Source organism: Myripristis murdjan, chromosome 3, assembly GCF_902150065.1.
Source record: "Myripristis murdjan chromosome 3, fMyrMur1.1, whole genome shotgun sequence".
Taxonomy (NCBI): Eukaryota; Metazoa; Chordata; class Actinopteri; order Holocentriformes; family Holocentridae; genus Myripristis; species Myripristis murdjan.
This window is the reverse complement of record NC_043982.1, coordinates 35,929,305-35,941,412: the sequence shown is the minus strand read 5'-3', so window position 1 is coordinate 35,941,412 and position 12,108 is coordinate 35,929,305. Positions and strand designations below refer to the sequence as shown.

At 42.5% G+C, this 12,108-nt stretch overlaps 1 protein-coding gene across 3 annotated transcripts in view; it reads left to right on the top strand.

The window, feature by feature from the left end:
* The first annotated feature begins 5,907 nt into the window (after window positions 1-5,907).
* Window positions 5,908-12,108, top strand: part of lpin1a (lipin 1a) — a 34,269-nt gene continuing 28,068 nt past the window's right edge. For all 3 annotated transcript variants that reach the window (XM_030045668.1, XM_030045660.1, XM_030045652.1), the window contains exons 1-3: window positions 5,908-6,119; window positions 9,775-9,975; window positions 10,368-10,463. In XM_030045668.1, the coding sequence (XP_029901528.1) occupies window positions 9,784-9,975; window positions 10,368-10,463 (288 nt within the window). In that variant the 5' untranslated portion in view covers window positions 5,908-6,119; window positions 9,775-9,783. The remainder of the gene's footprint in view (window positions 6,120-9,774; window positions 9,976-10,367; window positions 10,464-12,108) is intronic.

The following is a 12,108-nucleotide window of genomic DNA, read 5'->3' as shown; positions in this document are numbered from 1 at the left end:
GTTACGCCGCCTCTGTGCCGTTATATAACCGTCACACCATGCGAGGGGACGCCACACACTCATCTGTGTGGGCTCAGGCGGCACTTCTGCACTTCCTAATCATCCTGCACTGGGCTTTAGCTCAACTGAACTTTAACAGAGAAACTTTTTGAAGGTTTAGACTTGGTGATGGAAAATTACATGTTCGCGAGTTTCAAAATCCCACCTTAATTTAAAATGCAGGTCTATTTTGATTTTACCAGTTTTTACAAACCTTAACAAACCACTTGAAGCCACAAAGTGCCTATAGAAGTCACGTTAAGCCGTGCATACTGTCAGGTGATGCATCATGAGGTCTCGTAACTGAGAGCTGAGATCTCAGAGTGAAAAAATTGCTCTCAGGATGGCAATTTAGATATATACACATATGGATTCATGCGCATAATTCTGTCTGCACTAAAATTTAGTGCAAAATTTTATTTGAAATCGCATGACCCCCCCAAACAAAATGCACTCTGATTCGATTTTCATACTTAAATATTTTCAGATTTCTGGTTGGAATGAAGTAAATAAACACATCCAACTTTGAAAACTAACTTTTACTGTCCATAGCCACAGTTTCTGAGCATGTAGCCACCAAGGAAATGGTAAATTGTATCCTCTTATCTTCTTAGCCTATTTATACAGGCAATGTCTCAACACACTATTTAAGTTAGCAGCTAGAAAATGAGTTCTCATTTATGAGGCTAATAAACCATCTTCATAAATCATCTGTCATTGGCAAGAGTGAAATAAGAGCTATTTGTTACATAATAGGATTTGTACCTCTGTGTCCCCACCCAACCCTGCCGGATAGTCTGTATGTGTGTATGTGCGTGCATTCGTGTGTGTGTTTGTGTGTGAGAGAGAGATCTATATCTCTACCTTAACTCCAAAATAGCACGATAGCACGTGCTTGCTCACTGAGACGGACAATAGCAAATACTGATAACAAAAAAAACTTCCTTCTCTACAACAGGGCTATGCAGGTTCAGCCAGGGTCAATTCAAAATATGAAAACAAAATTGCCCACACTATTTTTTTTGTTTCTAAATTTGCTCCAATAAATCATAAGCCAAAGTGAAAACCAGATGAATCCACTGTAAGAAAGCCCTGGCTCGCCCTGTTAAGCCCTGCACAGTAACTAAGCTAATGAGATTTTTTTAGCACTGCTAAGTATTTTACATGTCTGCTAGGACCCCACACTGGGGGGAGGGGTCAGTTGTTCATTCATGATGTGTGGCTCAGCCAGGCCTCTGATTGGCTCCCAGAGCCCATCCCCCTGATGACACCTCCCGTCTCCGTGGTGATGAAGTGACTGCATTGTTGACCCCAGAGTTCCTGGGAGAGATCAGGCTACTTCTGTCCCAGAAAACCACCTCCTTCCTGCCTTTATCGCTCTCCCTCTCTCACGTGTCTGACATGAGGAAACGCTGCAGGCCCATAGCTCGAGGGCTTGAGAAAATATCAACTGCCCACATAAACATAAAGAGAGCACGCACACATGTACACACAAGTGCACTCATAAACAGAAATATACACAAAGCAACTATCGACCAACCCATAAAAAGAACACACACACACACACACATACACACATACACACATACACACATACACGTGCTGTACCAAATGTCATTCCTGTGAGATTAAAGAACAATATGTTTGGAAGGCACATACATTATTCCTCTCAGTGTATTTATATTTCACTGTGACAATGTAAATCTCTATTCTTAATTTGTCTCTGGGAGCCCAGAGACAAATTAAGAATAGATAAATTTCTTTATCATAACACACCAGCACGCATAATATTAATATTTCTATTTATTTGGAGGCCCTCAGCTACATCGCGATCATCAGTATTTGTGTTTCCTTCCAACTTCCTAACTTTTCTACAAGACTAATACTGCAAACTGCTCATTAGGAGATGAAAGCAGGCTGATTTTCCCATTCATGTAGCTTTTTTTATTCCGGTAATACGTTTGCAGAGCCATGACATCATCGGCAGCTTCTCTGTGACTGCAGGCTACGCAGCACGCATCGTATTTTTTGGTCTCACTGAAAAACTTTGCCTTTGCCCCGTGGCCTGAGGGAGTCAGTCCGCCTCAGCCAGAGGTCATGACCGACTTGTACTAAAGTTACCCCGATCGCAGAGAAAGCAGCCGGTTCCCTCCCCCTGTTTGGCTGCCATACTTCCACAGCTCACTTGTCTCTCTCTCCTCAACTGCTACGTTTTTTATTCTCTGCAAATTCGCCCTCGAGCTCATTCTCGCTTCTCCTCTCTGCTCTCCTCTCTCTAGTCAGCTCCCTGTCACTCCCTGATGAATGGCTCAGTTCTTAGAAAACCCAGCACGTGTTTCCTTGTTCCCTCTCAGGCTGTGTGGTGGTGATGTGTTCAAGTGTGCATGTGTGTGTGTGTGTGTGTGTGTATGTGGGTGTGCTGATGGACTTTTGCCAGCTAGACAATATAAATACTGTACAGTCATGGGTACAACAGGATGCAGCCAGTCATATATCCAAAACCGTGCATGCTGTTTCCGTGTTTTGAATTACTGAATCCAAATTGAATCTTCTTACAAACATGCATGCGTGCACATACACGCACGCGCACACGCACACACACACTCACACACACACACACACAAACTACCTTCTTGACTTGCTTTAGCTGTTTACTTTCAGCCCTAGTTCCTGGAGAGACCACATTCCTTCAACTACTCTTTCAGCCCTCACATGCTGATACAGTTACTGTATGCCAAGTGTGTGTGTGTATGTGTGTGTGTGTGTGTGTGTGTGTGTGTGTGTGTGTTCCCTCTGTCTAAAACAGGCTAGAATAACAAGCAGTGGCGGGAGCACTTGATGAAATCATACTGGCTGAATCTCTGGGACTTGTTCTGAGAATCATTGAGCAACTACAGAGTAGCCGTCTGAGCGAGCCTCCGGAGACATTTTTGTTTGTTTCGCTGGAGTAGGAACGGTGTGTCCAGGCGAACTGATTACATAATAAAGTTTTAGTAATCTCATTACAAAAGTCATGAATGTCAACCATTTTGGTGACTAAAGTGCAGTAAACACACTGAAGTTAAACAGGTGCTTACATATTGACATCATTTTCGAGGCTAAAAAGGTGCAAAGGCGAGGTTAAAAAAAAAAAAAAGGTAAAAAGTAACAGTTTCAACCCACCTGCAGGAAATAGGGATCATCTGAGGCGGAGCATCATGCCTGACCTGAAACACAGGTGAGCTGTACACCGAGGTTCACTCTGGCAATGATGAAACCCTGTTCTCCACATAAGAGATACAAACCTAAATCCTTTTATTCGGACACTTCTTGTGTTCATACCCAGCCACAAAATAAATGTCCACAAAGGGAGAAAACTGAAGCACTAGAGCTTTCAAATTCACACAGCGGATGAATTAATGATGAGAGCCAAGTGCTGAACTACACTCACCTCTGATTGCTCCTGAGCATTAAAATATTTAAACTTTTTGTCGGCCTACAGGTGGCCACTTCTGCTTATTCTATAAACAAGAACAAGAATAAAGAGGTTTATTTTATGCATAATCTTAGACTGAATGTTGGCTCTCCTGCCACAGGCTGCACTCTCTCCTCTTTAAGAAGCATTCTTGTATGGGAAGATCATGGTCGTTTTGCATATTTATGGGTATAAAACAATTTTTTTTGCATGTTTAGAAGGGCATTCAGGCATGTCTGTGACTGTCTGCTTGGATGCGATGCCATCAGTTCTTTTCAACCAGCTCTTGTTCATCTGATTAGTGTGCAGTCGCTATCAGGGCCTCATGCACGGTGGGACTGTTTATCTGCCTGTCTGTGCCACAACCCCCCTCCCTCCCCCTCTCATGGATCATGTATGCATACATGTCAAGCCATGCCAGGAGTGCTTAAACTTACACATATCTATTAATACATGGTAAGAATGCAGGTCTCTGGATGTAGGCCAGGAGGATGAATATAGGTTAAATGTTGCATGTGTCATTTGTGCTACTCATGTGCAAGCAGGGACTGTTTTCTCCTCTCAGGTCGCAGTCGCTCCCCAGTCTCTAACCCACTAACCTATGAAGCCGACAGGATTGACCGAAGAACATTTTCCAAATTAAAAGCTCATACAAGCCCCTAAAATAGAGAGAAAATTGGATGAGGATGACGGGAGCTTTTTAAAGAGATTTGTCTGGGGATGGGTTGGAGCACGGCGCACTATTTTCAAAGTATTAATGTTTGTTTCAGTCTACTTGAGGCTGCTCATGGGCGGGGTTTGCATATCAGAACAATTCAGCTCAAAACGGTTTGATGGAAAACGTCAATTGCAGAAAAGTATGTCGAGTTTAATTTCAAAAACTGTATTAATGCTCTGTTCTTGTGTGGTTAAAGCCCTGTTGTGATTCTCCAAGCCAGTAAAAACATCGCTGGGCTGACCTCTGTATTTGGGGGCAGGAGTGTAGAATTACTTTTTCATGAGTGACACACAGTCAAAAATGTGAGGGCTCATCTGTACAACTAGAGATGCCTTCCAGAGGTCGCCTGTTATTTTTGGCTCCTCTGCTCCAAATGCTGGAGTTGAATTTCTTCTCTTTTGTATTCAGAGATATCAAATAAATAACATGTGGCAAACAATGCAGGCAAAGGTTGGCAAAAAATGGAGGTGGAAAAAGACAAAACTCACAGCTTATCCAGCCTGAAAAAGAAAGTTCCCTTAGTAGGTCAAGGAAAAATCCAATTACCGTATATATCGTAAAACCAAAGATTTACCCACAAGGAGTAAATCAAAAGGGGATGCCTTCTGTCTGTATAGTGCTCTAAATTTTCCCACGCTCCCATGCTGCACAGTTTGTTTTTAGACTAAGTCCCATTTTGCCTCTCATCTTCTCTCCTACAGAAAATATATGCCCAAAGTGCTGATGTTATCTTTGTGGCTTTGAGATTAAGCCTTATTTGTCTATCCTAATCTAAATTATTTTGTATTCATGCACATAAACAACTCCTACTCTGCATGACTGAGACAACTCTGTGTTTTATAAGCATGAGATGGGATATGGGGACCTTTTAGTCATAGGCTATATAGAATATTCATAACATATCCACAAAAGCCATTCCTGACTAACATGTGAGTAAATGTATCAGTTTTTCTGCAACAAAGTACAGGTGTTGAGGATTTGGATCGGAAATGGATTTGATATGGATTGGATATGGATATGGATTTGAAAGTGTGTTCAAAGCAGCATTAGGACAGATACAAATGAGACAGAGCACACAGCGTGCATACTGAGAGAAATTGTTAAGAAAACATACAGACTTAATACAATTAACTAGGAAATATGATTGACTGAGTAAACTATTTTTTTTATGTCAGTGGAGGAAAATAAAGGGAAATTATTATTATAATTATTGTTTTTTTTTATGCAAATTTTTTATTTGACATCAAGAGAAATACAGACAATCAGGATATAAGGATTTCACAAAGTATACAAAGAAAATAACAGTTACAATAAATGTAAATTAAAATATAATAAATAAATACATAAATAAATAAAATAAGGCACATAGGATTTAAGGCATTAGCTCTAAAGTATCAATATAATATTTTAATTCGACAGCAAAAACATTAAAGTTAGGTAGGGTCTTGGAAAATTGCCCATCAGAGTCATAAGATTTATTATGAGGCATACTGTTTGGTTTTTATATTCAAATTTTGAGATAATATCTCTGGGTCCTAATTTGATGTGCTGTCTTGTTTGATCAAGGATGAATTTTTCCATGTCCCTCCAAAATGCAAAAGGGAAATTATTATTGATGGTCCAGTGAAGGGCGTGTGACGTCACCACCGGTTCAGCCTACCAGGGTCGGTCTTTATCCCCAGTCCGGCGGTGATGGGAGGAATACTTCCACTGTGCTTTAAATACTGAGGCAGCCTTGAGCAGCGGGTCCAAGATCAAATGTCAGGGAAGCGTCTCGGTTTGTCCGTCATCGACAATGTTCCGTCTGAAGCCTGAAACACAGAGGACGCTTTGAAAGGCAGCGGGACGTTCGCTGGATATTTGGATGGCGGAAAGATCCCGGAACGAGAAGCGGCGGTAATAAATAATGTAAGCACTAATAGGTTTAACCGGAGTGTAAGCGACTGTGGACGCATATTATAAGATATTTGCATGTGTTTATTAGTCCACTGCTGGTGAGGGCGAGCAGAAAAGAGAGCAGGATCCGTGTTTTCAGTCGCGTCTGCACTGATGCGCTGTTTGTTTTGCTCGGCGCGCGGTGCGTCTGTGCGGAGCCTCACCCCGTGTGCAGCTGTTTACATGTCGCGTTACGGGCTGCACACACACACACACACACACACACACACACACACACACACACACACACACACACACACACAGGCACACAGGCTGCTGATGTTAAAGCAAAACATTTTATTTTTATATCATGTTAGACCAGAGAAAATGTCCCCTCTGCCCATTCGTGTGTTCATGGTGCATGCATGCGCTGCACGAGGACTGCAGGTCGATAAACACATGCAGGTCTCAGTGAGGAGAGTGACGGTGAAATGGTGAGCGTGTGTAATGTGATACACGCTGTTATATCTCTTTTGTGTGGAGAATAATGTAAAAATAATGATATCTCTCTCTTCCTCCTCTTTGTGTGTTGTGTGTGTGTGTGTGTGTGTGTGTGTGTTGCCATTCAGTTGTAGCAGTCAGCAAGGCTGAAGTGCCTGCTTCAGTCACATGGCTTCTACTCTGTACAATGTGTCTGTCAGCCAATGGAATGATCGTCGTTTTCAGGGTGTGTGTGTGTGTGTGTGTGTGTGTGTGTGTGTGTGTGTGTGTGTGTGAGAGAGAGAGAGAGAGAGAGAGAGAGAGAGAGTAGATTGATTTAATTGATTTAATTGGAAAATCCTGTATTATTGTTGCTTTTATGTCTGTTGGTCCTTCAGCCTGTGTGTTTCTGTGAGTCTTACTCTCAATAAGTTATTATATTAATATTCCTTGATAGTATTGTTGTTGTTGTTGTTGTTGTTATGGTCATCATCACCATTATTATTAGCGTTGTTGTGGTCGGTAAAGGAAAAAGAAATACTTATATTTTATATTATAGGTTATTTCTGACTGTGCTGTGTTAAACATTTATTAAAATATCATTATTTTTCTCTGCAGTATCTTGATGTTTTTGCTTTCTCTGATATTGTTTTTTCCTCTTGTTGTTCCACTTTGTTGTTTTATGATTTTCAGAGGCACGTTGAGCTGCATTGTCTGCGTGTTCCTCCCACTTGTCTCTAAAAAGCAACCGCTGAGCAGCAGCTACAAGATTCCTCTTCTTTTTTTTCTGTTTGTTTTGTTTTGTTTTGTTTTTCCTGGTATTCTGAAACAGAGCAGCGAGCGTGCTGCATGACGGCCATGACCCCTGACTTGTCTCGTGATTGGCTTTGACAAAACAGAGGTGTTTTATGATTGGCTGTTAGAGCAGAACGAGGGTGGAAGTCCTTCCTTAGTGTGCGTGTGTGTGTGTGTGTGTGTGTGTGTGTGTGTGTTAGAGAGAGAGAGAGAGAGAGAGAGACAGACTATGAGGAAGGGGACGACCACTTATATAATCAGTCTCAAACAGCTCCACTCCCCCCTGCTTAGGCTTTAACACACTCAAAGAGATTTTGTGATGAGTGTTTTGATCTGTTTTCTGTGTTGCTGGTGGTGTAATTCATGTGCGGTGTACTTAACGCTGTGCTTTTACCTCTAAGCGTGTGTTCATGTCTACAAAGTCTGCTGTTATATTTATATATTTATGTAAAACGGGCTTAAGAGGACTTTGTCTGGTTTGATGTAGGTGGAAGTGTCATCAGCCTCAGTCTCAGTGGAAAGCATTGCCTGTGTGGGTTATTGCGAGCTCGGTGGTGTGTGTGTGTGTGTGTGTGTGTGTTGCAGTCGGAGCGAGCCTGTGATGTGAATCTGATGCAGGTCAGTGGAATATTGGTGGGCAATCAGAGCAGAACAGCCCTGTTCTCTGATCCTCAGTAATTGATGGCTCTTAACAAGTCATCCTCTCCACAACAGAGATCTTACTCTGTCTGCCAAGATATTAGGCCATCTGTCCCATAGGCATGCTGTAACTCTGTGTGTGTGTGTGTGTGTGTGTGTGTGTGTGAGAGAGAGAGAGAGAGAGAGAGAGAGAGAGAGAGAGAGAGAGAGAGAGGAAGCAAGACAGCGCCAGCATCTCTGAGTCAGCACAAGCAGGTGGAGACTTTTGGGGACAGTATGTGTTTGTGCTTGTGTGTGTGTGTGTGTGTGTGTGTGTGTGTGTGTGGGTGGTTGTCTTCTCTTCTCCATCTCCCCTCCCTTTCTCCCTCCTTCTTCCTTTGCATTTTTCCTCCTCTCTTTTCCTCCGCCGCTTCATCCGCTCTTTTCCCACTCTCTCTCTCTCCTCAGTAAATCCAGCTCTTGCATTTCACTTTCTCTTTTTTTCCCATCAAAACAGTTTTGCCTTCATCTCTTTTCCCTCTTAATCTGTCCTTCCTCTCTCTCTCCTCCTGTTCCTCTCTTCCTTTCCCTCAGAATCTCACTCTCTCACTACCTCCCTCTCTCGACACAGCTTTCCCTCTGTCCATCTCACCTCCCCTTCTTTTTCTTTTGTCTCTCTGCAGTTAATCTTTTCATCCTCTTTCTCTTCCTTCTTCTTTTCCTAACTGTTCCATCCTTTCCTTCCTTTTATTTCTATGTTTCTTTCTCCCGTCTTCCTCCTTGTCTCTCCCTGGCAAATTGATTTCACATCGTTATTTCTTTCCACCTCAGTGATCTTACCGTTGCCTTTTGCTTCCACCTTCCCTGTCATTTCTTTCTCTCCCTTGTGATCACTGTTGCTTTGTTTCTCCCCTCTCTCCCTCTGTCGTTTCTTTCGTGATTTAATTTGCTTTTCCTTCTTATTAACCGGGCTTTCCGCCAAGTGATTATACAATTTATGATAAGAATAATACAAATGCAAAAAAGAGCTTTTACCCTTGCTGGAAGCTGTTTTTTTTTCCCCCGCTGCAGAAACAATGCGATAAGTTGCAAACTAATTTGTCAAATAAATAAGTATGCAGGCTTGTGGCGTTATCAGCCTTTACAAATGATTCAGTTCCTTTGCACGGCAGTTCAAAAGTGGTTTTGGATGGTTTGTTTGTGAGACATATGTGCACCATGAAATATCAAACCTGTTGGTGCTGTTGCCCGCATGTCTGTGGTTGTGTGGTCACGAGCTGGTGAATTCAGATATCGTGCATTTCTTTTCTCGTTCTGTCCCCTCCCTCTTTCCGTTGGTCTTCAAACTCCCGGCCCAGGTAGTTTCCCTGTCTGTTTCTCTTTAGAGCCGTGCTTGCTGCTCTAGTTCGAGGGTATTAGCAACTGTGGATCAGGAACACTGGCATGACATGATTAATCTCCTCCCAAATGCCAGCAGTGAATATAGTTCAAAAGAGAGGGACATTTGATTTTCTTTCTCTTAAAAAAAAAAGAAAAGAAAAAAAAAACAGGAAAAAATACCTCAACGCACCCTGTACCAGCTTTCAAACACACCAACACGCAATCTGCCACTCACAGTCACAAACACACCTCACACACACAAACACAAAAAAAAACGGGGTAAGACACTGTAGGAAGCTCTGCATAGTCATGCCAGCTAAGTTGCTTGAAGTGTAAATAAAATGAAATAAAGCAAGAAACAAAGGTGGCTGCATGAAGAAATAATTCAATAATTCAAATCTCTGCTCTGTTCCAGTCCCAGACCATGAACTATGTGGGTCAGCTGGCGGGCCAGGTGTTTGTCCAGGTCAAGGAGCTGTACCGTGGGCTCAACCCCGCCACGCTGTCTGGATGTATAGACGTCATCGTCGTCCGGCAGCCCGATGGCTCCCTGCAGTGCTCCCCCTTCCACGTCCGCTTCGGCAAAATGGGCGTCCTGCGGTCCCGCGAGAAAGTGGTGAGGTTGCAGTGTGCTCCAGCTCTCTGCCTCCCGCTGTCTCTCTTTTTCTGTCCCTGTTTGCATATCGATGGTGTCAAATGTGAGGAGGTCATGTCCTGCACACACCACTGCTGAAGTTTAGGAGATGCCGACATTTCATTTTGAATTTTGTGATAAATTTTGTGATAAAAAAAAAAATCTTAAAATAAATACTACTACTCGAAAGTGAGGGGAAGCAAGCGAAGCTCAGTGTATCTGTGCGTAATCCTATCAAGACAAGGAGAGAAGTGACACAGAGGTGAAGGAGAGATCGAGAGAGAAAGAAGCTAAATTAGAAATGTATGCACTAAACCCAAACAAAAATCTGTTTAAATTCAAATCAAGGTTTAATTTTTAACTGTCCTCTGCAGGTGGACATAGAGATTAATGGAGAGCCGGTGAGTTTGCACATGAAGCTGGGAGAGAATGGAGAGGCCTTCTTTGTCAAAGAGACTGAGAACACACTGGTGAGTAATGATCAGCAGATCCTCACACACATAAACACACACACACACACATACAGAACATAGCAGAGGTCTTCTTACTGACATGACGGGCATGCAGCCTGATACAAAACACCAGCAGTGCACCGATGAAAACGAAGACTGTGGAAAACAAAGGGATAGAGTGATAGAAAAAGAAAGAAAGAAAGAAAGAAAAACAGAAGTCATGTCAGTGTAGGCCAGCAGAAGAAAGTAAAAGAAAATGGCTAGGGTTATTAGTCAGGGAACAATAATAAAAATCCTAATTTCTATAGAACTTTTCTTATACAGGTATAGAGTCTCTAAAAAAACACCATATCATTTAACACAATACAAAAAGCCGTTAAATGCAGGTCTGTGAAAGTGACAAAGGGCACAGGTGCTATGACTGAAAAGGTTCAATCACCTTTAGCCGTCAGTCCGTCCTTTGGGACAGTCAGAAGTGTTTTGTTTGCTGACTGGCTTCTGCACATCAGGAGATAAGAGATGTGAAACACAAGCTGGAGCAGCGAGAGGGACAAGAGGTACTGTCCTCCTGTGGCATCCCATGGCCAGTTTTCTGGAGACAAGTCATCAGGACAGGCAGACAACACAACCACACAGGGGCCAGCCGATTTGCAGTGGACAATTTGTAGCCACTGGGATTGTGGGTAGATAAATCCTCCTCTTCTCTTTTAGTCTGTTTAACAGGTGAGTTACATTTTGTTCATCCTAGGTTTGTCCTGACAAACAGATTGCCAAAAATAAACCAGTATCTGGTTTCTATTCCTTAGTGCCGCCACAGATCTTCCTTTCTTCTTGTTTTATTAATATGCATTAAGTAACTCAGAGCACTCAGAGGACCATGTGCCCTGCACACTGGAGCTCTGGGTTTTATATTAGCTCCTCTTTATTTCAGTATGGCCCTCCCTGTGTACCATATCAAACTTATACCACCAGAATTCATGCGTGGAGTGGAGCCCCAGTCCCACTGGGGCTCCACGAACTAAAAATGCATCAACTTGCAGCACTTGGATCAAAAGCATCCTGGCTGCACATACAACACGTCGAGGTAAAAAGATATGGACTAGAAATATAGAGGTTGTATGAGGAATTGCTCATCATGTCAAACACAGGTAATGAGGAAGCAGTGAGGTGCAGTTTACTGGAATCCTATAAGACAACAAGTGAACAGCTGGTACACGAACAATTAGTGTGAATGTCATGTTGGTTTTATAGGAACAGCTTCCACTGCACCAGAGGTAAGTGAATGTTGTCTGTACTTGGCAAACAGGCAACTGATAGACAATCGAAAGCACTGGCCTTTTTCTGCGATTTGGCTTCAGTCTGCTTAAAGGAACAGCTCACCCAAAATACAAAAAAGAGGGAAAAAAGAAGATTTGCAGTCTGTCCATCCAGATAGTTTCTGTGCCTCCCAGCAACCCGAGAAACACCACCATGCTGTGTCTCCTCTGCCCTCAGGAGTATGAATTCAGGGCAGATAGACAACCGTTTGAACAAAATAGAAACTAAGAAACTGAATCTGAATGGATGGATTGAACTAGGGGGAAGTGAGAAAATATCTTTTTTTTTCATATTTTGGATGAACTATTCCTTTAACGTGTGTCTTTCAAGCAATGGACAAGGACAA